Source organism: Hylobates moloch, unplaced genomic scaffold (genome assembly GCF_009828535.3).
Source record: "Hylobates moloch isolate HMO894 unplaced genomic scaffold, HMol_V3 SCAFFOLD_21, whole genome shotgun sequence".
In the NCBI taxonomy this organism is placed as follows: domain Eukaryota; kingdom Metazoa; phylum Chordata; class Mammalia; order Primates; family Hylobatidae; genus Hylobates; species Hylobates moloch.
Genome location: NW_026652296.1, coordinates 955,652 through 981,935, shown reverse-complemented (window position 1 = coordinate 981,935; position 26,284 = coordinate 955,652). Strand labels below are relative to the sequence as shown.

At 57.9% G+C, this 26,284-nt stretch overlaps 1 protein-coding gene and 1 long non-coding RNA gene across 11 annotated transcripts; one reads left to right on the top strand and one right to left on the bottom strand.

The window, feature by feature from the left end:
• Positions 1–343: 343 nt before the first annotated feature.
• Positions 344–7,554, bottom strand: LOC131382239 (uncharacterized). Its single transcript, XR_009211538.1, has 3 exons — positions 6,034–7,554; positions 4,712–5,123; positions 344–3,214 (listed from the first exon to the last, which is right to left on the bottom strand). It is a non-coding gene; the product is annotated as an uncharacterized LOC131382239 (long non-coding RNA).
• A 71-nt stretch (positions 7,555–7,625) lies between these two features.
• ARFGAP1 (ADP ribosylation factor GTPase activating protein 1) lies at positions 7,626–26,284 on the top strand. Of its 10 annotated transcripts, none has more exons than XM_032142027.2 (14): positions 7,626–7,751; positions 11,034–11,097; positions 11,528–11,637; positions 11,917–12,088; positions 12,631–12,731; positions 13,541–13,627; positions 14,199–14,295; positions 16,617–16,673; positions 18,388–18,420; positions 19,421–19,450; positions 20,519–20,575; positions 21,358–21,417; positions 22,067–22,143; positions 22,874–23,119. In XM_032142027.2, exons 2-14 carry the CDS (start codon positions 11,038–11,040, stop codon positions 22,929–22,931), a joined length of 999 nt encoding a protein of 332 aa, XP_031997918.1. In that variant the 5' UTR covers positions 7,626–7,751; positions 11,034–11,037; the 3' UTR covers positions 22,932–23,119. The 10 variants fall into 10 exon arrangements, with proteins under 10 accessions (XP_031997918.1, XP_031997912.1, XP_031997911.1 ...); XM_032142021.2 differs by lacking the exon at positions 22,874–23,119 and adding an exon at positions 23,147–26,283 and having other exon boundaries at positions 7,627–7,751; positions 22,073–22,143; XM_032142020.2 differs by lacking the exon at positions 22,874–23,119 and adding an exon at positions 23,147–26,283 and having other exon boundaries at positions 7,628–7,751.

Here is a 26,284-nt window from a genome sequence, read left to right as displayed (position 1 = left end):
GACCTGGCCCAGTCAGAGCTGCCTGATATGAACTTGGGATTTCAAGAGCTCCCGTTTCATCCTTAAAATGCACTTGAATTTCACTTTGTAATGTACTTAAGCTTGTTTTAATATTGAAACAATGTTATTTTTAGTTTATTTTTCTAGATGAAGTCTTGCTCTGTCCCCCAGGCTGGAGGGCATTGGTGCGATCTCGGCTCACTGCAACCTCCACCTCCCAGGTTCAAGCAATTCTCCTGCTTCAGCCTCCTGAGTAGCTGGGATTATGGGTACCCATGACCACGCCTGGCTAATTTTTGTTTTTTTTGGTGGAGACAGGGTCTCACCATGTTGGCCAAGCTGGTCTCGAACTCCTGACCTAAGGTGATCTGCCCGCCTCGGCCTCCCAAAGTGCTGGGATTGCAGGTGTGAGCCACGGCACCCGGCCTGAAACAACATTTTAAACTGCTGATGAGGTCAACAGTTTATATGCCTCTGCACAAGCCCTGCCCCCCTTTCCTGGGCAGGGGTGGGGTGGGGAGATGTCTCAGTGCCCCCATAGCCCAGGCCCTTCTCTCCCCCCACCCTCCCTGCCCTGACCCTCACACTGCCCCATCCTGCAGGAGAGAAGCAGCCCAGTGTGGGAAGCTGGTAACGCCCACCAGTCGGTCACCAGTGTTGGTACCACTCCAGCTGTCGGCAACTGGCTGGGCCTGGGGACACGTGGGAACAACTCCGATCACACAGGAAGAGTCTCCCGGTCCCTCGGGACCATGGAAGCACAGCCACACAGCACCAGTTTGAGGCAAGGCTCTCAATACCTTGCCCTCTGTGCCCAACGCCTTGGTCTTCTGCTAGGGGTCCTCACAGTCCGGGGAAACTGAGTCCACAGGGGCCTCAGGGCTGGAGCTTGGAGCCCAGGGCACCCAGTCAGCACATTCTATCCTCCTGGCCGGTGATTGTTGGGAAGTGGACACACGACCCCAGCTAGGCCCATCAGGGTGGAGCATGAGCATTCGGCTGGGATGCTGGTGCAAAGCTTTCTCTTGCTGGAGGCGAATCATGAAGCTTGTGGCCTTAGAAGCTGCCAGAAGCATCTTGGGGTCTCAGGATGAAGGCGGAACTGCAAACATACACGGAGAATCCTGGTTCTCAGCAATAGTTTTGAGCTGCTGGATCAAGCCACACCTGAAATTGAACTTTGTTCTAGACTTTTCATCACACAAATCAATACATTCCCTTTGCTAAGCCATTTGGGGTTGAGATTTTTGCCTCTAGCAACTAGAATCTGGAAAGATTCCTGGCTAAGATATGCATGGGAGAGGCCAAAGCAGGAGGACCCTGTGGGTGCAGCTGTCACAGCCCCAGGATCTGAGCTATCAGTTCTGCAATCTGAGAAGCTGGCCCCGTCTCAGTACATTCTTAGCTGTGACTCCTTAGTCGCCGTGGCCACACGTAATTCAGCACAGCTGCAAGTTTCTTGGAGCTCAGGACAGAGCAGCTCAGAATTTTCAAGGAACATTTGTACTTCTGGGTGATGTACACACCCTGACATTCTTCCCATTTCCTTCTGTCCTGGGCCCCAGTTCTTCCTGGACACCATGCACAGGCAGCAGAAGTGGGGGCAGATGGGGCTGGAACCAGCCAGGTGGAGTCCCACCATGCAGCAGGCCAGAAGCCAGGACCAAGGCAGCACCGTCGTGGGCAGCCCTGGGCCAACCCCACGTGCTTCTCTCTAGGACCAAAGCAGCATCATTGTGGGCAGCCCCAGGCCAACCCCATGCACTTCTCTCCACACACAGGACAAAGCCGTTTCAGAAGGACCTGGTGGTGGAAGGTAATCAACAGGAGACAAAAATGGGCAGAGAAAAACACAGGCATCCAGAGGATACACCATGGCCAGGGCGTGTTTGCTTGGCCTCACCACCATTAAGACGATGAAAATTAAACAGCAATGGCAACACGTGTGCTTAGAGCCCAGCGGAGACAGCCCCCTTGGTAATGGCAGCCAGGGAGGGGATGCAAGGAACGGGCACACTCCCATCAGCGCATCTGGCACAGGGGTTTGGAAGACAATTTGGTGGAATCTCCCAGAACTTACCTGGCACTTCCACCTCTAGAGATCTATGTTGTGGAAATACTCACACAGAGAGACGTCACCGTACAAAGATGTCCAGTGCAACATCGAAGGTAAAACAAAGTAATGATGATTGTGACAGGAGAGCCCTGTCTTCCGATCAGAGGCCAGTTAGAGAATGTAAGAGATGTCAGTGGCTAAGATGACCAAGCCTCTGCTATAGAGGGGACGCAGGAAAGCCACCAATCAAGGTGTGAGTGGCAGGGAAGCCCACACTGTGTGCCTGTTTATGCAGAAGACAAGATCTGGGCAGGTCCACCCCAAACTGCTGGCTGTGCTCCCTCTGGAGGTGCCGCCCAGGACCAAAGGAGCTTTCAAGCCTCTGAGGGGCACCCCCATGGTGCCCTGGGGTTGTAGGATGCCTCCTTCCTGAAAGCCCCTCCTGCGAATCAGCTCCCCTGCCTCACTTCTTCCCACCCGTCACCGCTCAAGCTGGCTGTGACTGTGGTGGCAATGCAGGACCCAGCAGTTAAGCCACAGGAATTTCCCTGGAGCTGCCTCTGTGTGAGCCCTGGCCGGACACACCAAGAGACAGGGAGAGGGCAAGGGGACGAGCCACCCCTCCAGCAACTCCCAGACAACGGGGCCGGGCAGGGCCAAGGGAATGACCAGAATTCTCTCAAGTGGAGGGTGCAGAGGGCGCGGGTGAGTGAGCAGGGGCTGGAGGCCCCCAGCAGCTGCACAAGAGGGCGGGCCAGAGACAAGACCAGAACCCAAGTTCCTGGGAGGCCTGGAATGATGAGTTTATTCCTGGGATTTTATTCCTAGGATGACAGTGCTGAGTGAGGTCTGCGTAGAAAGAAGGAACTTCTGGGCGGGAGAACTTCAGGGGACTCTACCAGGAAGCGTGGAGCTCTGAGCAGGGAGCAGCCCAGTGAGGGTGGGGCTCTTTCTGGCTTTGGCTCAAGGTGACGACTTGCAGGTTGATGCTGGTGATGGACAGGGTTAGAGAGAGGCGACGATCCAGAAGGATTTCCGCTTTGCTATGCTGCTGGCCCCTCCCCTTCACCCCAACTAAGAGGTGCTGGCACCCATCACAGCACACGGCAGCCAGAATGCCAGCTGGGAGGGCTGCTGTCGTCGGTCGTTCCCTGTAGGCTGAAGACAGGGATTGCTGTGCCAGTGATTCTTTGGGAGGTGCTTGTCTTAATCTGCTCGGGCTGCTGTAACAAAATCCACTAGACTGTGTGGCTTGTAAACAACAGAAACTCATTTCTCACAGTTCTGGAGGCTGGAAGTCCAAGATCAAGGCATGGGGATATTCTGGGCTGGGTGAGGGGCTGCTGTCTTAAGAGCCGGCACCTCCTCTTGTGTGGGCTGGGTGAGGGTCTACTGTCTAAGAGCCGGCACTTCCTCTCTGTGTCCTCACATGGAAAAAGTGTCGGGTCTCTCTGGGGTCCCTTTTATGAGGGCGTTCATCCCATTCATGAAGGCTCTGCCTTTGACACCTCATCACCTCCCAAAGGCCTCACCTCCTGAAACCATCACATTGTCGGTTAGGATTTCAACATGGGAATTTAGAGGAGCACCAACATTCAGGCGTGCTCCCTGGAGAAAGGTGGGTGGGATGCAGGATGGGAGGAGCTGAGCTGGGAGGGGCTCTCAGCCAGATGCATGGCCATGTCTGCTGGACTGAGCCACAGGAATGAATGGGCTGAGCCTCAGTTTTCAAGGTGAGCTCAGAGTCCAGGAGAGACTAAGGGCTCTGGTGACACTAAGGCCAGATGCGCCTCTCACGGGGGCCCGGATCCCTGGACAGTTGACGAGACTAAAAGTCATTTCGAGACGCCCATTGGCCTGCCATGCAGGAGGCTCCCGGCCACTCCTTAGATGCAGACAGCGGGGCTTCCCAAGAGCTGCACAAACTGCCGGAGTGGGAGGGTGCTTTGACCGCGCAGGGGCCCCGACCCTCTGGCTATGCTGGAGGCATTCCAGCAAGGCTGGTCCGGAGCCTCTGGGCTGGGGGTGGCCTGGGGCCCCATCTGTGTGCTGCTGCCACCCACTGTGGGACTTTGGGCATGTCTCTCCATAGCCTGAGCCCCTGCCTTGACAGCTGTGCAAGGTGCGGATGCAGTGGGACCTGCCTTGTAAGGAAGCCCTAGGAGGGTGGCTGCCCTTGGGGATGCCCCATAACTGACCCAGTATGGTGACCCTAAGCTGATGAGCCTGAAGGCATGCACCCATACATGCAGTACAAATGCACGCATACACACACGCACATACACACACATGCACATATACACACATTGCACATACATGTGTGTACACACCCCAGCCTTGGGTAGCTCTAGCTGCTCCTCAGGCTCTGCCGCCCCTGCTGGGAGCTGGCTGGACCCTGTAGACCAGGCTGACTGGCTGTGAGGCCCATACTGGGTCACAGAGGACCTGTGCTCAAGGCCCTGCCCACCTTCTCTGTTCCTTGTGTTTAGAATGAAACCGCCATGGTTCTCACCCCTGGAACTGACGCTCTCTCGCCCCATCACAGGGCATACCTGGTCCTGGCCCAGCGGACAGCTGGCTCCACACACCCTCCTCCTTCTATTCCGAAGAGGGCATTACAGACTTCTGGGTGCAAACCTTCACTCCACCACTTACCATCTTTTTCACTTTGGACAAATTATTGAATTGTACTGTGCCTCGGTTTCCTCGTCTGAACAATGGGTTCATATCAGAGTACACGGTTGCGTGATTTAAATATGCTCTTCTTCATCGAGCCCAGGGCTGCAATTCTGGCAAGTGCTCAGCCACTGTAGGCCTCTGGCTTGAAAGAGAAATTGGAGACCTTGTTCCGCAGATGGGTGACCTGAGTCTGGGGAAAGGCAGTGCTTTGCTGCAGGTCCCACAACTTCACAGGTGACCTGGACTCCTGCCTGGCTCACAGCAGCTTCGTTCCTGCTCACCTGCCTGTGCCCCAGGCAGCTCTGCACAGCCATTTACTCGGAAGTTCTCATTTCACTGTTTTTGTATTATTCTGTTTGATTTTATTCACATCAAGACCTTCAAGAGCCTCGGGAAGGAATGCACAGAGATGATCACATTACTATAACTGAAAATTAATGGACTGCTGGCACTTCTAGAAGAAAAACAAATTACCTAAATATTTTAGATGGGAAAATAGAACGTTTTCAATTTGCAGCTGCAGGTTCCGTCCTATTCCCCACTCCATTGCCAGATCCCACCGCTGTGAGTGAGCTTTGGCCCCTCTGTGAGTTGGCCACTGCAAGCCTTGAGACTGCAGAGAGGCGAGGCTGCTGTGGATGCTGTGAGGCAGCAGGCTACCCTATCTTTGGAAGGGCCACGCCTCTAATCTGAGCTTTAGGAACTGGGGCGGCCTTGCTCTGGGGGTGGAGATAGCCCCAGACCTCCCAGAGTCTGGGTGGGCCTGGCTGATGAGACAGCACTCTGACTTACTTGCTTTACAATCAGAAAACTGCAAGTTCAGCCTCCACTGATTGTTTGGTTACCCAATGCCAGATGTTGGCCCCAACTGTGCCCCTTCCAAGACTGCCTTCCCTTTTCCTCTCCTCCTTTTCAGCTTCTCACCCTTCACAGTCTGCCTCTTCCAGGCAGCCCACTGTGACTAATCCAGCACATGGCTCCCACTCTCTGAGCTCATGGTACCCACACGGTCCTGACCACGAGATCCGGTGCTGAAATCTACACTGTTCCAACTACCACTTGTGTAGATGCTGCTGGTGCCTGAGCACGTCACCTTGGCCCTCTCCTTTCTGTGCATGCCAGTGGTTTCTTACTGCAAGAACTGGCGACTCCCTCCTGAGGGCAAATAAACGGCACTGAGACACCATTTTCTACCCACAAGGCCTGCTGCCGTCAAAAGACTGACAATACCAAGTGTTGACAGAGAACGCAGAGCAGCTGGACCTCACACATCACTGGCGTAAGTGTGAAATGCTTACCATCTTTTCGTTGTTGTTGTTTAGAGATGCAGTCTTGCTCTGTCACCCAGGCTGGCGCGCAGTGACGTGATCTCAGCTCACTGTAACCTTTGCCTCCAGGGTTCAAGCAAGTCTCCTGTTTCAGTCTCCTGAGTAGCTGGGATTACAAGCATGCACCCCCAAGCCCAGCTAATTTTTGTATTTTTAGTAGAGACGGGGTTTTGCCATGTTGGCCAGGCTGGTCTTGAACTCCTGACCTCGGGTGATCCACCTGCCTCAGCCTTCCTAAGTGTTGGGATTACAGGCATGAGCCAGTGCACCTGACCACTTAGCATGTTTTAATAACGTTCCATACACACCCAGGACCCAGAAATTTCACTTCTAGATAATTACCTAAGAGGAAGAAAAAATATGCCTACAAAAAGACCTCTCAAGACAGCTTTATTCACACTAGCCAAACCTTAGACACCACCCCAGTGTCCAAAGTGTGAATAAATGAAGGAATGTGGCGTGTTTTCCATGGCACATTACTCCGCAGTTACGGATACGCGCAACGTGGCTGAATCTCAGAGATATCACATAAGGGGAAAGAAGCCATCACAAAAGTGTATTTTGTACGACTCTATTTGTGTGATATTTCAGAACAGACAAAACTAAGATATGGGGATACTGGAATCAGAAGAGTGGCTGCCTCTGATGGAAATGTTCTATAATTGACTATGGTAGACGTTACCTGGGGATATGCATTTGTCAAAACTCATTGAACTGGACGTTTTGCGGTGTGTAGCTTATATCTCAAAAATGTTTGTTCTCCATCATTTCCAAAGTCACCCAGATCAACGAGGAATACGTAGAATGCACAGAAAAGCACAAAGTAAAAACAAAACAAAAAGTGACCTGCAATTAACTTCCCACAGGTGATCGCTTTTTCAGCTTTGTACCTTCCTAGTGCAGACTCGGGTCTCACCATTGCACACCTGCGCTCTGAGGCATCTGCGTGGCAGGGGCGGGGGCCCGCGGACGCTCTTAACCCCGCCGCCTCCCACCAGGGCCCAAAGACTCGGGTGGTGAGAAAGAGACTCATACCCCAGGGCGGGAGCACGGGCCGCAGGACGCAACCCTCCACCCCCGCGCCGGTCCCCCGGTCACCTGCTGCCCACTGCCTGTAACCCTCGCCTCCCTGCCTGTCGCCCGCTGCCCCAGTCTTCCTACCCGAGTCCCTCTGCTGGTCCCCGGCTGTCCTGGCCCCTCTGCCCCCGCCCCGTAGACTTCGCCCCGCTGCCGGTCCTCCATGGCCCCCGGTCCTCCTACCTGCTTCCCCCTGGCCCGGCTGTCCCAGACCCGCAGCTCCCGCCCCGCCCCGTTGTCGGCCCCCGGTGAACGCGCCGTCCCAGAAGCACCTCAGCTTGCTTCCACGGATGAACGGACGCTTCTCCTGCCAGGCCCCCAAAAGCTGCTGTCTTCCGCGGCCACCACGACCAGCCGCGGTGCGGGGCTCGGGGTGGGAGTTGGACTGCGCGGCTGCGCGTCTCCATGGCGACCGGGCGGGTGCGCGCCTCGGGGGCTGGGGCCTGAGGCGGAAGTCCCGCCCTTGCCGGCTCCCGTGAGACCTTGCAAAGCGCAACGTAGCCGGAAGCTGGTGGCGGCTGGTGGGCGACCGGGCGCATCCCCATTGCAGTGCAGCGGCCCTACCCCGGCCCTGGCCTGACCTCGGCGGCCGTGCCCGGCCCTTCCTCCAGGTAAGCGCGCGCCTCGGCGGTGCGGGCTCGGCCTGAGGCCCCGGCTACCGCGGCGTTGTCCCCGGCCTTCGCGGGCGGACCTCCCTGCAACAGCCTCCTCCACCCGGACCCCGCTCCACCCCGAGGCTGCTGCCCCAGAGCTTGGGGGCGCCCACCCCGACCTCCCCCAGTTCCCTCGGCGCTGGACGGCGGGGCCCTTCTCGCGCGGACGCCCCGCTGCCGCCGCCCCTCCGCCGTGCCGCCCCCCGCCCCTCGTGCCCCCTTCCCTACGAAGCTGCCCTCCACCCGCACCCCGGATCTGGAATCTCCCACCGGTTACGGGAGTCCAGAGGGTCCCTGCCCACGCACGTCGCCTCCCGGGGCGCGAGCAGGACCCTGCCCCGTCCCCTTCAACACCCTCTTCCCGAGCTTCTTCGGACCCAGGACTCGGCCTGGACACATCCCAGTCGGGTGGCCTCTGAAGCCCGGTGGGGCTTCCACCCCCTGAGAAGTGAGGGTCCTGCCCAGCAGGTGTTGGTGAGCCCAGTCTCTTCAGAAATGGCAGCCTCAGCTTTCTTGGTTTTCCTCCTTACCCTTTGACGTGGATGACTGTCTTAAGGGAGGGAGAAAAAGCAGGAAGGGGCTTTTAAAACTTTTCTCAGTTTATGTGGGTTTAGAATAACTATGCTTCTTGCCTGTGCTTTTAAACAGCTTTAATTACAGCCCACCAATTCTGAGAAGTAATTCTGCTCATTTTTTGCAGGTCTAATGCCCCTGCCATGCTCTGCTAATTATAGCACCAAAGTTCGGCTCTGAAGTGGCCCGGGGATCGGAGCCCTTAGCTTTGTTTTGGCGTCCCTTTCTGGGACCATATCCCTGTCAAAGTTCAGAAGTAATCCGTGCTTTAGAGAGAAAGGGCTGTTGTTCTTAGACATAGGTACTTGAGGCGCTTCAGACCGTTTCTGGGAATGACTATTAGTATTTCTACCTGTCACTGTGTTACAGCCCTAGGGTCTAAGCAGTGTTCTTAAATATCCCTTTTGATCTTACGTATTGAGAATGTTCCAACTTATGAATCCTGAGTTTTGAAGTCTCCGGGGCTTACCGAACTAATGCAGAGTGTCCTCACTGGATTTGACGTTTACTGAAGTCACGTCCACTTGCAGAAGGAGGTATATTTTTACATCTTGGTTTCAAGTGTTCAGAGTTTTTGGATTATTTTTCAAGATAAACCATATTTGTACTTTTGAAGGTTAGGAGGTATTAGCTTTCGTGTTACTAACTTTAACATTTCAGGGAAGTAGGGCTCTTGAATATCCAAAATTAGTTACATAGAGGAGTTCCTCTTAAATCCAAGCCAAGTCCTTTCCTTTTTGCACATTCTCTCCCTCCGGTAGTTCTGTGAGTATCTTGTATGTTTTACAGTTAGAAATTCAAGCCGTCTCCTCATGGTTCTGACTTTTGTTTGCCTGTGTCTGTTGACCAATACATAAGCCCCTGAGGGCAGGCATGGTGCTATGGAAAGAGTACAGGACCGAGTGTGGTGACGTGGATTGGTCTCGTCCTGCTTTGGCGGCTCACCTCCTCTCCGTGGGCCGTGGCTTCTGCGTGTGCAGTGGTTCCGCACAGGGCCCTCAGCGGCTGCTGTGACAAGAATGTGTCCCGAGGCTCTTGTAAGCTCAGCCCCGCTCCCCGCCCTGCCAGGGCACCTCTCCACACAGGTTTTCCCTATTCCATCCTCAGTCGGCTGTATGGGTGGATGCTCAGTTTGATGACAGTATCCGCCTGAATGAGTCATGCTGGGGTCCAAGTCCTGCGGTCAGGAGTGAGCATTCAGATGTCTGCCTCATGATCTGTGGTTCCTGGACACTCTTACACAAGGCACAGAGAATTATGGAACAGAAGGGAGCCCAGGATGAACTTTTGGTTTTGTTTTGATGAACTGCAGAAGACAGGTGTTTATTTCCTAACTTTGAGTGGGTTTAAGGTGGGCACTGGTCAATACTAGGAGTCATGAGCTTCAGAACTTAGAAACTTCAGTCATGTGGAGTTGGGACCCCCCCAGTGAATGCCTCATTTCTGGATACTGAAGATTAGAAATGAAATATAGGACAGAGGTTTTTCTTTTTTGTTCCTTAAAAGGTCCGCCTACACCGTGAGGAAGAGAGCTGGTCTACCCAGTCCTCTTAAGCACAGTGAAGGAGGGAAGGCCTGGCACTGGGAAGGTCAGCAGCACACACGTGTGTAGCTTCCCGTGGCTTGCAGAGTTCAGCGTGTTCTCTGTGTAGTGAGAGGTAGAGGGAACAGCACACGGCTCCACTCATATTGAGAGGTGGATGAGCCTCAGAGAGACAACGCCCTGAGGCATGGGCTGGCAGGGATCCAGGTCTGCTGCCTCCAGGCTGGACTGTCTTCTACAGTTTGCTTGGTGGTGTGGTGTGCAGGGCCACTGGGTCATTCTCCTTTGACACTGGGGTTGGTACCACCCCTTCCTCTGGCTTTGAATCTTAACTGTATCGATTTTCCCGGTCCTGAATTAGATGGGCCACCAGTTGAAGTTATACTTTGCTAAAGCTAAGAGAGCTGCAGAGACATCCACAGGTTTTCTCTTCACCCTAAACCTTGTTGCTACTGTCCCACTAGGGTCCCCGTGAGTCACCGTGGCGGGGCTGATGGTCCGAAGCCACTCTCCTTGTCCTGCAGAGCCACACTGTCGCCCCCATGCCTCAGAATGGCCCCAGAAGGACCTACTGCAGGTCCCCCAGTGGGCTGGACTTTCCACACACTCCAGGCAGGGGGGCACAGGCGGGAGCCTCCCTGCACTGCGTTGGGGAGGTGGTGGGGAGGGTGGAGCGCAGAGATCCTGGGCTCCCTGTCGTTGGCAGTGATCAGCCCAAGTGTGGTGTGGTGTGTCGCCTTTTAGGTGGAAAATCGAATTTTGCAGCCAATCTGTGTGTGTTTTTAAAGACTACCCCTTGCTGTGAATTTCACCATTAGAAGACAGGACTTTTTATAAATGATGCAGTCTTGGTGGCGAATAAGCTTAAGCAAAGTGGCACCAGTAATTATATGGTCTTCCGGATCGTCACCCTGGCCACAGCCTGGGGGTATGGGGAACAGATCCTTCAGTAAGTGGTCCCCGCGGCCCCCTGCTGCGAGTGGCCCTGTGACCGGAGCTTCCAAGCAGCTCAACAGATTGCCCCTCAGGTTTTCTGTTGTGTGGTGTTTTTGGACAGACGTTATTTTTTTTTTAGTAGAGTAGCCTGTTTGTAAGTTTAAAGTGTTTGTTTTTCTCCTTTGCAGCATCATGGCCAGCCCAAGAACCAGGAAGGTTCTTAAAGAAGTCAGGGTACAGGATGAGAACAACGTAAGCCTCTGCCCCCCACCCCCCGCCCCAAGCCTTGGTCAGGGTCAGTGAGTCCCGGGAGATTGTGCTCTGAGCCTGTGGTTGGTGGTTGCCGTGGCTCTGGACATGCGTGGCTTGTGCTGGCTGGTGGCCTGGGTGGCCGGCTCTTAGAGTGGTGCCATTCCTGGCGCTCATCAGTGCTGGCTGTCGGGGGTGGGGGCTCCTCCACACTTCTCAGGTCACATTGCTCTAAGGACAGGTCCACCTCGTCTTCCCGTCTGAACATTTTATTACACGGAGGCTCTTTCCCCTCATGCCTTGCCCTGACCCACACCCCCTGGCCACCCTGGGCAGCCCTCTGCATTCGCTCCTTGAGGCCATCTGTTGGGTCTTTGGGGTCCCTGGGCTCTGCCCTCAGCCACCTGCTGAGTCACTTGTGGCCCCTTTGCAGGTTTGTTTTGAGTGCGGCGCGTTCAATCCTCAGTGGGTCAGTGTGACCTACGGCATCTGGATCTGCCTGGAGTGCTCGGGGAGACACCGCGGGCTTGGGGTGCACCTCAGGTCAGTGTCCTGCCGCTCCGGCTCTGCGGAGAGCCTGCGGCCACCCCAGCATCTGTTCCTGACACGGGAGGTGCTGACGCCAGAGAAGCTTGGGGGCCACCTCCCATTGCATTGCCAGTGTCCACTCCAGTGACGCCATGGCACAGGGTTCCAGCTGCTGGCCACTCAGCCTCCCTGTGGCTGCTGCTTGCTGTGTCTGATTCTCAGGACGATGCTGGGGGGAGGGTGTCCCTGGGTGTCCCCAGTGCGGGTTGATTTGCTCGATCCTCTGGTTTCCAGCTTCGTGCGCTCTGTTACTATGGACAAGTGGAAGGACATTGAGCTTGAGAAGATGAAAGCTGGCGGGAATGCTAAGTTCCGAGAGTTCCTGGAGTCTCAGGAGGACTACGATCCTTGCTGGTCCTTGCAGGAGAAGTACAACAGCAGAGCCGCGGCCCTCTTTAGGGATAAGGTAGAGATGGGCCCGACTCACTCTTGCCTGTGGTGTGGGGCTGCTCCGCCGTTTGTGGCAGCTGGACTGTGGCCTTTAGTGGTTCTGGAGTCAGTTCTTTTGCTGGTTCTGACACACCCACTGGGCCACACACAGTCTGGGAGGCTTCCTGCCCAGAGGGGAGGCAAATGGCTTGCGGGGAGAGACAGACCTTCCCCGACTCCAGGGGAGAAAGCAGCTGTGACCGTTTATTGCCTCTGCGACATGTTGGGCACAGTGTTTCTAAGAAGTTTGGAGGCCAAATAGGTGGGTCCCCCTGTGTTTGAAGCTGGAGCTGCACCAACTGGGAGCTCCCCAGCACTGTTGTTCATTGTGAAGTGAGCCCTGGCCTCGCATCCACACCTGGTCTGTGCACCTGAGCAGGGGCCATCGAAGGAGGCTGGGAGGAGGCTGCGGGTGGTGGGTGCTCCAGGCGGGCCGTGGGGAGTGCGCTAGAGTCGACGGTGCCCAAGGGCATCGCCAGGCACCTTTATGCTCTCTGATGCCCTGTGTCTCCTTGTCAGGTGGCCGCTCTGGCCGAAGGCAGAGAGTGGTCTCTGGAGTCATCACCTGCCCAGAACTGGACCCCACCTCAGCCCAGGACACTGCCGTCCACGGCGCACCGGTAGCTGCTCCTCGTGGGGCCTTCGCAGTTTCCACTGGGCCCTGATCTTAGTGGATTGGGTTTCCCCACAGAATTCTCCCTTCTTTGCTGTTGTGACAGCCCTTTTCCCAGAAGTCAGTGGGAAAAACAGCTTTTTAAAATTGCCAAAACAATATAAGCTTTTAGTAAATTTCAACCCATAAAGCTGTCTCAAATGGTGCCCCAGGTAAGCTCCGCACGCCTTCCAGATGTGCACACAGCCATGTGTGCTGTGGCGCTGTGGGAATTCACATCTCCATCTGCTCACGGGGGTGTCGTCTCCCCTTCCCCAGAGTTGCCCATCTGCCTGTGGCACTGGCCCTGCCACCTTTGAACTGACCCCTGTCATGGATGCGTCCCACGTCCCGCTGCAGGGAACATCCCGGGTGGGGTGACTGGGTAGCACAAGGCCTCCCCACCTCACCTGGAGCCCTGTAGTTCTGCCACGTCCAGGTGCTTCTGGCAGAAGGCTTTGCACTGCGGGCACCTCTGGCTTGATTGCAGGCCCTCGGCCCTCTTGCCCCACCTCTCCCTGCAGCCTCCTACCAACGGGGAGAGTGCAGAGCCCACTGTGGAGGCCTCTTGTGTTGCCCGCGAGGCTGGCATTGCTAGGGTTTCGGCACCTGAGCCCGAGCAGCCACTCAGAGCTGAAGGCCACCCTGGCCTCAGGTGCTCTCAGGGGTGACGTGAAGGCACTGCCCACGTAGGCTGCATGGTTCTGGGGGTGCTGCTGGGGTTACCTCAGACTTCACCCAGTTTTGGCCTTACCAGCCTTCAATTCTCGGTTTCAGAGCCTCTGGCCAGCCGCAGGGCGTGACCGCCTCCTCAGACAAGGCTTTTGAAGACTGGCTGAACGATGACCTTGGCTCCTATCAAGGGTAAGGACTTGAGAGCTGGGGACGCCTCAGGCAGGCCAGACCCACAGGGTTCAGTCTGGTAGGTAGGGCTGCTTCCCTTGGGGCCTCCCATGTGCAGTGGTGTGGGACCCAGGCATGCGCGGTGCAGGGTCTGATTGCAGTGAGCCCCAGCTGCCCACGTGTGAATTGGGGGTCTTGGGTGTAGAGAAAAGCTAACACTTAGAAGAAAAGCATAACACATTTTCTGCCTGGAATCTGCTGGACCTATAAATGAATTTTTATCCCCAAAGCTGTCATATTAAGTTGTTTTGATCCTTCTTTTAGTACTTCTGTGACTGGGTTTGGGGACTTGCTGGGGACCCTCTGGTGGTGTGGCAGGAGGGTCTTTTTAAATCAGCAGAAAGCACATCTCTCTGCTGCCGGGGAGCTGCTGAGGCTCCTGCCGCCACAGGGGGCAGCGTGCACGTCCTGTGCGTGGGGACGTTGGCACATCCCCCAGAGCCGCAGCCTCGCCTCTGTTCAGGGACCCATACCTTCAGGAGGAGCAGGGTTCATGCCAGCATCTTCAGCCTGTTGTCCGCTTTGTTTTCAGGGCCCAGGGGAATCGCTACGTGGGGTTTGGGAACACGCCACCGCCTCAGAAGAAAGAAGATGACTTCCTTAACAACGCCATGTCCTCCCTGTACTCGGTGAGGACTTGTGGGTCCTGCAGAGCATCTCCCACGGGCAGAGCCGGCCTGAGGGCACAACGGGCCATAGGGGCAGTGCGGCAGTCCTGGAACATGTGCTCTTTGCATTGTTCTGATCTAAGGACCCCTCCCTTACCTTCAGCGATGTTTTCTTGCAAAAATATGGCTTACATTTTTCAGATCCCAAATGTATTCAATCACTTCTTTTTTTTTTTTTTTTTAAGAGGGAGTCTTGCTTTGTCGCTCAGGCTGCAGGCTGGAGCGCAGTGGTGCGATCTCGGCTCCCTGCAACCTCCGCCTCCCAGGTTCAAGTGATTCTGCTGCCTCAGCCTCCTGAGTAGGTGGGATTATAGGCACCCATTATCACGTCCGACTAATTTTTGTATTTTTAGTAGAGATGGGTTTTCACCAGGTTGGCCAGGTTGGTTTCGAACTCCTGACTTCAGGTGATCTGTCCACCTCGGCCTCCCAAAGTGCTGGGATTACAAGAGTGAGCCACCGCGCCCGGCCATCACTTACTTCTAACACAAAATGTATGTATTTCAAATCTAACAGCGGCCATTCTTGCAGGGAACCCAAGGACTCTGATGGCAGCCACTTGGCCATGTTCTCTGCAGAGGGAGGGCGACGTGCAGTGGGAAGGTGGCTCTGTGCTTGGGGCTCTGGCAGCACTGGGAAGCTGCTCAGGTGCTGCCTGAGGTCACTCAGGGCCATTTCTGGTCTGGGGGTGCCTGGAAGCTCCAGGTCAGATGTTCAGAGTATGACAGCCTGGGCTTGTTGCCATTTTGCTATTAACGGGAATACATTTTGTTCCCCTTTCATTTTCCAAGGAAATTTTTACCATCTTTAAAAAATGATTTTGTGGGTGTGATGGCTCATGCCTGTAATCCCAGCACTTTGGGAGGCCAAGGCGGGCGGATCACCCGAGGTCAGGAGTTCGAGACCAGCCTGGCCAGCGTGGCAAAACCCAGTCTCTACTAAAAAACTACAAAAATTAGCCAGGCGGGGTGGCATGCGCCTTGTAGCCCCAGCTGCTGAGGAAGCTGAGGCGGGAGAATTGCTTGAACCCGGGAGGCTGAGGTTGCAGAGAGCCGAGACAGCACCATTGCACTCCAGCCTGGGTGACAGAGTACGACTCCATCTCAAAAAAAAAAAAAAAAAAAAAAAAAAGATTTTTATTCATCACAGCATTATTGTCTGTGACACCAGCAACCTGAGCCTTTGGCCACGGGGGCTGCTAAATGGGAGCTTGCGCTGAGAGCCAAGGAGGACTTATTTTGTTTTTTGTTTTTGTTTTTGTTTTTTTTGGAGACAGGTCTTGCTCTGTTGCCAGGGCTGGAGTGCAGTGGCATAATCATAGCTCACTGTGGCCTGGAACCCGGGGCTGAAGCCATCCTCCCCACTGGGCCTCTCGAGTTGCTTGGCCTCCCAGAGTTCTGGTATTACAGGCGTGAGCCACCATGCCTGGCCAGAAAGGGCTTTTTAATACTAACGTGACAAAACCTTCAAAGTATGTTAATTAAAAATAAGCAGGTTTAAAATGGATATCTTCATCTGCAAGGAGCCCTGCCATTGAGTCTTGGGAGCCCCCAAGTGTGTGGAGCTTCCAGTCGCTCGGGGTGGCCTGGCTGCACCTCTGGCCACTGACGGCCATGGTCGCTTGCTCTTGCAGTCATTGCTACATCTTTAGGGAAGAAAAGCGCATTTTTCCAGCCTGTGTGTGGGCTTCATTTTTGTGGCCTGCCCTTCTGCTGCCTTTTGCTGGGCATCTGCTATCTGGGGAAGGCAGCTCAGCTTGGTGATCTCTCAAGTGAGGGTCCTTTTGCGTTTCCTTTAGGAGGAAGAGGGTGAGTTGTGATTGAAATGAGATTTATTTTCCCAAATAGCTTTAATTATCTCGGGAGGCTCAGGAGGAAACCCTGAGCATAGATGAAGGAGAGCAGGTTATGGCGGTCATGACCCTACACGCCTCACCTCTGCCTGTTCCTCTAGGGAGGCAGGGAGGAGCGCCGGCCGTGGGGAAGGCCCTGCCCTGCAGTGTGGGCTTGCTTCTTGAGGGTGGTGGGAGCCGCGGGAGGCTGGGTTGTGCTGTGTTGGGAGCACTGCAGTTGGCGAGGTGGGGGTAGAGGGTGCGTGTCTGTTGTGCCCTGGGTTCAGTTGCACTCCTCCAGCAGCCTGGAGAAGCAGGCACGGTGGGGTCAGGACAGGGTGGGGCCTGGGGCAGCCTCTGCCTTGGTCCTCTTCCTCGCTGAGATACTCCACTCAGCGCCGGGTTCCTGGGTCCCAGTCCTGATGTGGCTGCTCTTTGTCGCCTCCCTCAGGGCTGGAGCAGCTTCACCACTGGAGCCAGCCGGTTTGCCTCTGCAGCCAAGGAGGGTGTAAGTCACTGTCCCCACCAGGCCCTCGGGACACTGGCCGCTGCTGGCCTGGGGTTCTGGGAGCTGCAGAAGGGATGTGGGACACAGAGGGTTTCTGGGTGCTCTGACCATGGGCTCTGCCAACTCACTACCAGCCAGGTTGGTCCCGAGGCCTTGGAGATTCTGCAGGAACACAGCAGCGCAGGCTGTCAGGAGCTGCTCCTGTGTCAGACCAGCTGCTGGCAAAGGGGTCCCGCCCTGATGAAAGTGAGGGAGATGTGAGCCCCATTGATTCCTAGACTCCACCCTATCCAAGCAGGGCAGGTCTCGGGCACCCCGTGCCCTGGAGTTTCTTCTGGGGCTCAAGTCGTGTTTTTTTTGTTTTTTGTTTTTTGTTTTTTGTTTTTTTTGAGACGGAGTCTCGCTCTGTCACCCAGGCTGGAGTGCAGTGGCGCAGTCTCAGCTCACTGCAAGCTCCGCCTCCCGGGTTCACGCCATTCTCCTGCCTCAGCCTCTCCGAGTAGCTGGGACTACAGGCGCCCGCCACCACGCCCGGCTAATTTTTTTGTATTTTTAGTAGAGACAGGGTTTCACCGTGGTCTCGATCTCCTGACCTCGTGATCCGCCCGCCTCGGCCTCCCAAAGTGCTGGGATTACAAGCGTGAGCCACCACACCCGGCCTCAAGTCGTGTTTTGATAGCGTTTTCTCTCTTTCGCCTGCTCCTCAGCCTGAAACGAGGGGAGGATTTGGGGCTTTCATCAGGGCAGGCAGTGGAGCATGAGGCAGAGACCCAAGAGCAGGCCTGGCACCAGGATGGGGCGTGGGCCCCCAGGGGCTGGGCTGTGGTGTTACAGGAGAAGGGGAAACCCAGAGCAGGGCAGCGCAGGGCAGCTGGGTGCCTGCAGCTGCCCACACAAGCAGCCAAGGCGCCTAGGGTGGGGCTCTTGTGAGCGGAAGTCACGGTGCACACCTGTCAGATGTCCCCGTGGTCACCCTGGCCTCATGTCTTCCCCAGTCACAGTGTGCACCTGTCACATGCGCCCGTGGTCACTCTGGCCCCGTGTCTTCCCTGGGAGAGGAAGGCCTGGGAGGGCCGTGGAAGGGGCAGCAGGCCAGGTGTCCAGGCTCCAGCTCCCACGGCCCCGTGACTTTGCTGAGCATCAGCTTCTGGTTCCCGCCAGGGCCTCCGTTTTCTCTTCTCCACGGGAGGGCTGCGACCTGGGGAGGCCCAGGTACCTTCCAGCCAGAGTGTCACCACGGGGCCTTTTCTCCTCCCCCAGAGCGTGAAAGTGACCAAGGTGCCTGGACTGTGCTGGGCATGGAGCCGTCCCCACAGCGGGGTAGATGGGGCTAGGGTGGTGGCACTGCCCATTGAAGATAGTGCTGCTGTGGCTTCCCCAGCCTGTCTTCTGCTCCAGCAGGCCCCGGCCCTGTCCTGGAGTCTGGAGGATGGGGTTGGCTCTGCTGTTCCCTGGCCTTGCACACTGCTCACGTGTGCCCTCACCCCAATAGCATGCCGGGCTGGCCTCCCTCTAGGGAGAAGCCAGCATTTGTGCTAATCCAGTCCCCGCTGCAGCTCTTCTGGGCATCTCAGAGTTATAGGGCCCCCCAGAGCCGCTGGCAGCCCGGGGGCCATCGAGAGACAGTCCTGGACCTGAGTCTGTGGGCCCTGAGGAAGGAGGCCTGGCAGTCCGTGTTAAGACTGTCAAGCCTTGTCTTTGTTTTTCATTTTAGGCTACAAAGTTTGGATCCCAAGCAAGTCAGAAGGTAACAGAGGAGAAGCTTCTGCACCCTGGTGCATCTAAAACTATCCTGAGTCTGACGTCACGTGCAGCACCTGAAGCTGCCTGGTTCCCTCTTCTCAGGCCACATGCTCAGAGCTGAGGGTCCCAGCGTAGAAGGGGGTGTTCCTGCCATGTTGTTCCCCTCCTCATGCCCGGGTGGCTGCCTCATGTACCCGCTCAGGGCCTGCGGGGCCAAACTCGTTTCCTGTTTACTGGTGGCTGGTACCGGTGTGCGGCCACTGCGGGTGGCCACCTTGTTGGGAGCAGGACTGCCTGGCTTGGCAGATGGCCCATGCTGGCGGTGGCCGCTTAGCCAGAAGGGCCGTTGTGGGTGGCGCTGTGCCTGCGGCACACAGGATGCGTCTGCACTTCGAGGCAACGGAGTGTCCCTTTGCTCTGGCCAGGGCTTTCCCCAGTTGTAGGCAGTGTGGCCTCAGGCCCTTTGCATGTTTTTTATTCTTTAGGATGTGGGTGGGGGCCCCGCAGTCCCCACTTGGTGGTCAGGGCTGTGATCTGGCTGTCCTCGGGTTCAGAATCACACCCAGGAGGCAGTGCTCATGTGAGGCTCACCATGAAAGCTCAGGACTGCAGGCGTGGAGCTGTGCGTGGCTCTGAGACACGCCTTTGCCCCCTGGATGAGGGAGTCCATTCTCACAAGGTGCCCATCCGTCACCCCCATGGCCCATAGCACCCCTTCCTCTCTGAGGGAGTCTCCCCGCGTGCCCACCCCCAGCTGCAGGGACGCCCGTCTGGCTTTTTCGCGGGCCTCCCAGGGTCCTGAGGTGCAGTCGCTCGCACAGTTCCTGAAGGTGGTGGTCAGTTCCAGGGCAGGGAGCGGCTGCTCCAGGGTCGTGTTGCTAAGAGCCTACCCGGTGCTGCCTTATTGCTGCGGCGCCCCATGGCGCGTTCGAAGGCGCTGCTGGTTACTAATGCCGCCCCTCACCTTGCTCTCTCCTCACCTGTCTTCTTGCTGTCGGGTAAAGTTTTGGGGTCACAAGCAGCAGCCGGAGCCGGTAAAGCCCGTGTCTGCTCGTGCATGCCGCCCGCATCTCCGCCGAGAATGTGCTTGGCTTCCTCTGTCCCTCCTGCGTGCTGCCGCTGTCTTGTGTCACCTCACATGTGCGCACGCTCAGACCCTCTCCCTGGCCTCGGCCCATGGCTCTCCTTTAAGATCCAAGATCTGCATCAGGCTTGGCTGTGTGTGCCTGTCACCCCTGCGCGGTACCCCTGCGCTCCCCCCGGGCAACAGAATGAGATGAGACCCCCATCTCCAAAACACACAGACCCCCGACCCAGGCTTGCTGCTGGGGAGGTGCTGGAGGAGGGCGCACTGGGCGCCGAGCTGCTGAGCAGGGTTTCCTGGCCACCTGTGCTCCCCTGAACGCAGTGCAAAGGGGAGGATCTTTGCTCTGTGACGAGTTCTTCCCTTTCCGGCCTTTGATCCATGCTGCTCCCTGCCTTTGGGGGAAGAGGAGGCCTCACCACATCCCCAGGTGGCCGTGTGGCCTCGACGCCACTGACCCAGGATCAGGAGAGGCTGAGCTCATTTCTCAGCAGCTGCTTCCTGTGGCCCCAGCTTCCGTGCCCTCTTCCCTCCAGGGGGGACCCGGTGCCTGCCTGGAGGCTGAGCTAGTTTCTCAGCAGCTTCTTCCCGCGGCCCCAGCCTCCGTGCCCTATTCCCTGCAGGGGGACTTGGTGCCTGCTTGGGGAGGAAGGAGAGGCGTCCCAGGTCTGCGTGGGGTGGCTACAGCCAGCGTTGGCCTCAGGCACAGGCTCCACAGGGCATGTTCCCACCAGCCCGGCCCCGCCGGCCGCATGGTGGTGTGTGAGGGAGGACCCTGGAGGGGGACCTTCCTGCGAGAATTGCTGGGGGCCGCGGTCTCCGCCTTCTAGAGGTGGCGGCCGACTGCTCTTTGGGTGTTGTGTGCAAAGCCCTGTCTCTTGCTCCCTGTGCTTGTGTCCTGCCGCCTTCCCTCCTGCTGGTGAAGCTCGCCCTGCCCTTTGCTGGCCTGTGCTGCCACTGCTGACCCGTGTCCCGTGGTGGAGCGGCCGTGGGGCTCACGTGACTTCCCCTCCTACAGGCATCCGAGCTGGGCCACAGCCTGAACGAGAACGTCCTCAAACCTGCGCAGGAGAAGGTAACGGGCAGCTCCGGGTGGTTGTCTGGAGCCCTTCACTCTGGGGGACGTGGGTATGTCAGGGGCGTTAGGGGGATTGTTTGTCCAGCAGCTGGGACTCAACGAGGCCCGGCCTCACACCCCACCTCTCCAGCACAGGCGTTCTCCTCGGGGCCTGGGCGTCTCTCGGACTCCCCAGCTGGTCCCTTCCCCTGGCCTAGGGCCTCCCTTGCAGCGCCCCCAGCCCACCTCCGTTCCTCTGCCTCACCCGTACAGCTGGCCCCAGAGCCCAGCACCCCCAGCCCACCTCCGTTCCTCTGGCCTCACCCCCACAGCTGGCCGCGGAGCCCAGCACCCCCAGCCCACCTCCGTTCTTCTGCCTCACCCCCACAGCTGGCCGCGGAGCTGTGCCCAGAGGAGGCTCTGGTACGGGAATGATGCCTGTAATGCCTGCCATCCTAGGGGGTCAAGAGCCCCACCAGCTCCCTGCCTCCTTCGGGGCCTGAGTGGGACAAGTGGGGAAGACCCACCTGGGGCAGCATGGGCTGTCCTCAGGTCACTTTGCTATTTGTCAGCAGTGGCTGGCAGGGGCCACGTCTGCAGACACAGGCCTCACAGTGACGTGGTCTCTTGATGCTGGAATCCCTTTGGGGCCACTGTAGAACTTTCTGGGGCTCAGCCTGATGGGTGTCCACATGCCCCTGATATTTTGGATGCCCTCACCCAGGGGATTCCTGCACTCCTGAAGCTTTAAGCTTTCATCTCTCCTGCCCCCATTAATGCCGCTGTCTTAATCTGTGCAGGTGAAGGAGGGAAAGATTTTTGATGATGTGTCCAGTGGGGTCTCTCAGTTGGCATCCAAGGTAGGGAGCCTGCCAGATACGCGGGCACAGTTGAAGCCAGTCTCCATATTCCACGGCCCTGGGCGTGAGAGCAGGGTGTGCCCCGTGCAGCCCCCAGCCCAGCTTGGCAGTGGCCGCTGTCCTCTGAGACGGGAGGAGAGCTGCCCGGCCTGACGGCCTGAGGGATATGGAAACAGCTTGGCCCACTGCGGCCCGGTCAGCCACTAACTGTCACTTCTCCCTCTGCTCTTATCTTGCTGCTGCTGGCCTTTTCCTTGGTAAGTGCCAGCGCCGTCTTTGTTGCCATCGGTCCCGCTGCCCTGCGGGCCATTTGGGGCGTGCATTTTGTCCAGTTTCCTGGCATGAGGCGCTCTGCGGACAGATGTGGAGGGAAGAGCAGGCCTCGCTCCTCTGCCCCAAGCATGTGGTGGGAGCTCTTGAGGTCTGTGCATGAGACTGTCCTCGCTGCCATGTCCCGCATGCACCTGGCGCCACTGCAGAGTGGCTGTGCGTGTCTGTGTCTGTACGCGTGTGCAAGGCACCCCTTGTTGCTGGATTTTACCCGGATCTTCTCAGTGGGACGGCGCATGCCGGCTTGCATGTGGGGGCCTCCAAAAGCTGCCTGTGCCGCGGCAGGGCCTGCCTAACCTCTCTTCCTGTCTCCTTCCAGGTCCAGGGAGTCGGCAGTAAGGGATGGCGGGATGTCACCACCTTTTTTTCGGGGAAAGCGGAGGGCCCCTTGGACAGGTATGCTGTGGCCCCTCCTGGGCCTTGCATCCCACTCCCCTGCCTTGGCTACTCCTCCCACAGGCTGTCTGGGAGGTGGCTGGCATCCTTGCTGGGGAGGGGTCACTGTGGAGGCTCTCCAAGTGCTCTGCAGCTGCAGAGGCCCATCCTGCCTGTCTCTGCCCTGCTGTGTGCTCTTTGGAACCCTGCAAGAGCTGGGCTCCCCAGGCTAGGGTGGGAGGGAGGGTCTCACCCACACGACCCCACGTAGGAGGAGCTGGCGCTGCTCTGCTGTTCCTCTGTCTCCCAGACTCTGGGTGGGTGGAGCAGGGGACAGGAAGGCTGGGGCCCTGGAGACCTGTCCTGGGCCCCATGTCCAGCTCTGCCCTTAGCGCTGGGCACCCCAGGCATTTCTGCTGGAAGCTGGCCGCTGTTCTCGGCCTCTGACCCCAACGGGGGAACCACTGGGGATCTCATCGGGCCTGGCCTTGTGCTGTCTACTGAGAGGCCAGCCCTGTGGGCACAGATGCGCTGCCTCCTAGGTGGGCCCAAATTTTCATTGCAGACGCCACGTCCCTTCTCTCCCTCCGTGTATGTGGTTTTCAGTGGTGTGACTGCAGCTGAGGACAGAGGGCAGGGCCAGGTCTGGGGCCAGCATAGCTGAGGGCGTCGCTCGGGAGGGCCTGTGTTCCGGCTTGAGGCCAAGTACCCCTGCCGCTCCCCACTTGACTAAACCACTGTTTTATTGCAGCAGTTTGGAGCTGGTAGAAAAGGAAGTTTTCTGTAAAACTATTCTCCAGTTTGGGTGATTGATAAAGAGTGGGCCCTGGCTCTCCAGCTCCCCGGCAGTTTCCTCTGCTCTGAAGGGGGAGAAACAGCTCCCGCCTGGTGGGGCTGCTGTGGACCCTGAGCACTGGCCTGGGAAGGCGGTCACTGTCCAAGTGCAGAGCTCTCGGGGGCACAGAATTCCCAGTGGTGGACTGAGTAACAGTCATTCAGAGTCCCCCTTCTGTCTCTTTAAAAGCCCCTCGGAGGGCCACAGTTACCAGCACAGCGGTCCCGACCACTTCCAAAACAGCACCATAGACCAGAGCTTCTGGGAGACCTTTGGAAGCGCTGAGCCCACCAAGGCCCGCAAGTCCCCAAGCAGCGACAGCTGGACGTGCGCGGACACCTCCACTGAGAGGAGGAGCTCGGACAGCTGGGAGGTGTGGGGCTCGGCCTCCACCAACAGAAACAGCAACAGCGACGGCGGGGAGGGCGGGGAGGGCACCAAGAAGTCTGCGCCGCCGGCCGTGCCCAGCGATGATGGCTGGGACAACCAGAACTGGTAGGGCCCACTGCACCCCCGTCCCCAGCGCCCCCGGGCGACTTCGTGTTTGCACTCTGCCCTCGTCGTTCTTCCTCCTTCCATTTGACCCAAGAATCAGCAACTGCAGTGTGAGGACAGCGTCTCGGGAGGCAGGACCCTAGGGAGACTCGGGTTCGTGCCGCCTGCTGCGTGGGGAGTCTCGGTGCGTGGGGTGGCTTGCTGTCCAGCCTGTGCGGGGGCCTTCCCGCCCCACACTCCCCCGGGCATTCTTGGACTCAAGGCAGGGGCTCTGCGTGGCTTGCTGGGAGGTGGGCTGCAGCACAGAGCCCTGTGACTGTTCCAGCGGCCTGTTCACTACGCAGTGTCTCTGGGGGCTGGGACCAGCCACGTGCCGAGCTGTCAGCGACGTGAAGTGTCCCTTCTCGTTGAGATATTTAACTTTGGGTTTGCTCTAGTTCTTTCTTTTTGAAGAGAGTGACTGGAGTGGTAAAGCTGGAAATGCTGAAAACGATACTGGCGCTCACACTGCCATCCGACCACCCTCGGCTCCCGAGTCCACGCCTGTCTGGGCCTGTGCTGTCAAACCCGCATCGATCGTAACCCTCTGTGACTCCCCTGCATCAGCACTGTCCAACCACCAAGTTCACCAGACACAGCCTCCACAATAGCCACACCCACACCTGAGCTGTTCTCAGTGCTGGAACTTGACCATCCTGGAACACCCTGGAAGAAAAATGAGCACAGGGTGGGCCCTTGGCCCTGATGCAGGAAGGTGCGACAGCAGACGTGGCCAGGCAGGAGGCCCGGATTCAGGAGCTGAGCAGGGGATGCCTGTGCGTGGTGCCTGGGCCTAGGGCAGCTCCAGCCCCGGGATGGGGCTGCCGTGCAGACTGGTGCCCGCCACATGCCAACCCTCACTCCCCAAGGACTGGATGACGTGCTGCCACATGTGACTCATCTGCATTGCCAACCCTGTGTGACCCTCGGTCTTGGCCAGCCATGCATGCGCCCGAAGCTCGTGCAGTTTGTATGTGAGGTGCTCTCTCCCCTGCCACCATGCTCATCACTGTGGCCTTGGCCACGCTCCCTGGTTGCCCCACTTCCCGGTCGCCGTCTGCAGCGCTCCTGGAGCAGCCTGGGCCCTTCAGCACCTGTGCTCGTCCCACCCTGGGGACTCAGCCACTCGCGGAACAGGATGGGACCGAGATTTCAGCGAGCCCTCCTGGCGCCCGGTCCTCCCTGTGGGCACCAGCCCTCTTGGTAGCTGGTGTGGGGGGCCGGTGTCCTTGGCTGCCACGGAGGGATTTGATCACTGAAGCAGCCACACCTGCTGTAGTTAGACCTGAGGTCAGAGGCTCAGGGTGCTGAGAAGCCACCGGGGAGGCGGCCAGCAGAAAGGGCCCAGGAAGCCAGCCCCTGAGAGCTGAGCGTGGGGGTCTTTGCGTGTCTTTCTCCAAGCTGAGACGTGGGCGGCTGCGTGGTGTCTCCTGAGGGCTGCTTGAACCCTGGTGGGCTGAGTGCTCCAGGGAGGGGTGGACTCCACCCTGGACGTGGGATGTGGTGTCCACGTGCCTGTTTCCACGTCAGCACCTTGACTTGGCAGCATGGAGCCAAGGTCTGTCCCCGCCCAGGAGGGTGCCTTCCTCAGGGGTAGGGAGACGGCCCACTCTGCCCCAGGGAGTCCCCTTTGATGGGAAGTGCAGTCAGCAGTGTGGAGGTGTCTGGGCCACCTTCCGAAGGTGGATGTGGTGGCCGAGACCCCGTCCACAAAGAGTGACGGCCTTTCCCTTCTGCAGGGGGGGGCAGGTGGGCCTGGGACCGGTGCTGGGGCCTCTCCTGGCTGTGTGCAAGGGCCCGTGTGGAAGGCACGGACCTGACAGCATTCCAATAAAGCATACGGGAACACGCAGAACATTTGGGTGCATCCCAAGGGGCCGCTTCCAGTGCTGTGCGAGTAGGGTCATGGCACCCCCAGGAAGGCAGGGGTGGGACACTAGGAATCATGGGCGGGCTCCCTCACTGCTCCTGGCCCCATCCACCTAGCCCTCCTGGGGAGGCCCTGGCATCACCCCATCCGAGCCAGAGCTTCTGGGGAGTAGGGGAGCAGGCAGCTGGGTGACCCAGCTAGGGAAGAGGTTAAGGGGTCCTGGCATGTGCCTCTGGCTGGCCAGTGAGACATTGGGGTAGGGTCTAGTGACCCTTGGCCTGGGGAGGTGGTCAGTGGCTCCTGTAGTAGAGAATGGCACCAGGGCCTGTGTCTAGGAGGGCTCCTGCCCCTCCCAGAGATTCAGCACCCCCCACGCTGGGCACGATCCCAGCCCATGTCCTGGAAACTCAAGGTGCCACCTGATACTGGGGTTGGAAGGCAAGGAGGGTGGCTGTAGCCAGGAGAGGCCCACAGAGGTCCTGGGGTCTGTGTGTCTCAACTGGGAGGCTCCCAAGAGTTGTCCTGCTCTGGGGCAGCGCTTTAAGGCAGGTGGGCTGAGGCCAGAACTGCTGGATGGGGAAGACGAAAGTGGCGGGTCCCGGCCCAGGCTTTGTGGGCCTGGAGTCCATTCTTGGCTGAAGCCTGGTCTCGGTCTCTGGCCAACTTGGTGGGGCGTGGGCAGTAACGCTGCACAGCCCCCGGCCTCCAGCATGCAGTTCCACCCGCACTGTGGCTCCAGGAGTCCAGGCTGACCACGCTGGGCACCTTCTGCCACCCGTCCCTTCCCTTGAGCCAGCCTCTGCTGTCTGTCCCCAGATACTGGCGTGACCCAGTGGATGCTCAAGGCCAGCTTCTGCCCTTCCTGAAACTTAGCTAAGTGCGCTGGGTTTCCCCTGGCCACCCACTCATCATGCCCGCTGGTG

What these genes read in the sequence shown, in the direction of transcription:
- ARFGAP1 (XM_032142020.2), top strand. Translation starts at nt 11,038, where the DNA reads ATGGCCAGCCCAAGAACCAGGAAGGTTCTTAAAGAAGTCAGGGTACAG. An exon ending in GACCTTGGCTCCTATCAAGG is followed by an intron (nt 13,628 to 14,198) that starts GTAAGGACTTGA and finishes CTTTGTTTTCAG; the next exon opens with GGCCCAGGGGAATCGCTACG. An exon ending in TCTCTCAGTTGGCATCCAAG is followed by an intron (nt 21,418 to 22,066) that starts GTAGGGAGCCTG and finishes GTCTCCTTCCAG; the next exon opens with GTCCAGGGAGTCGGCAGTAA.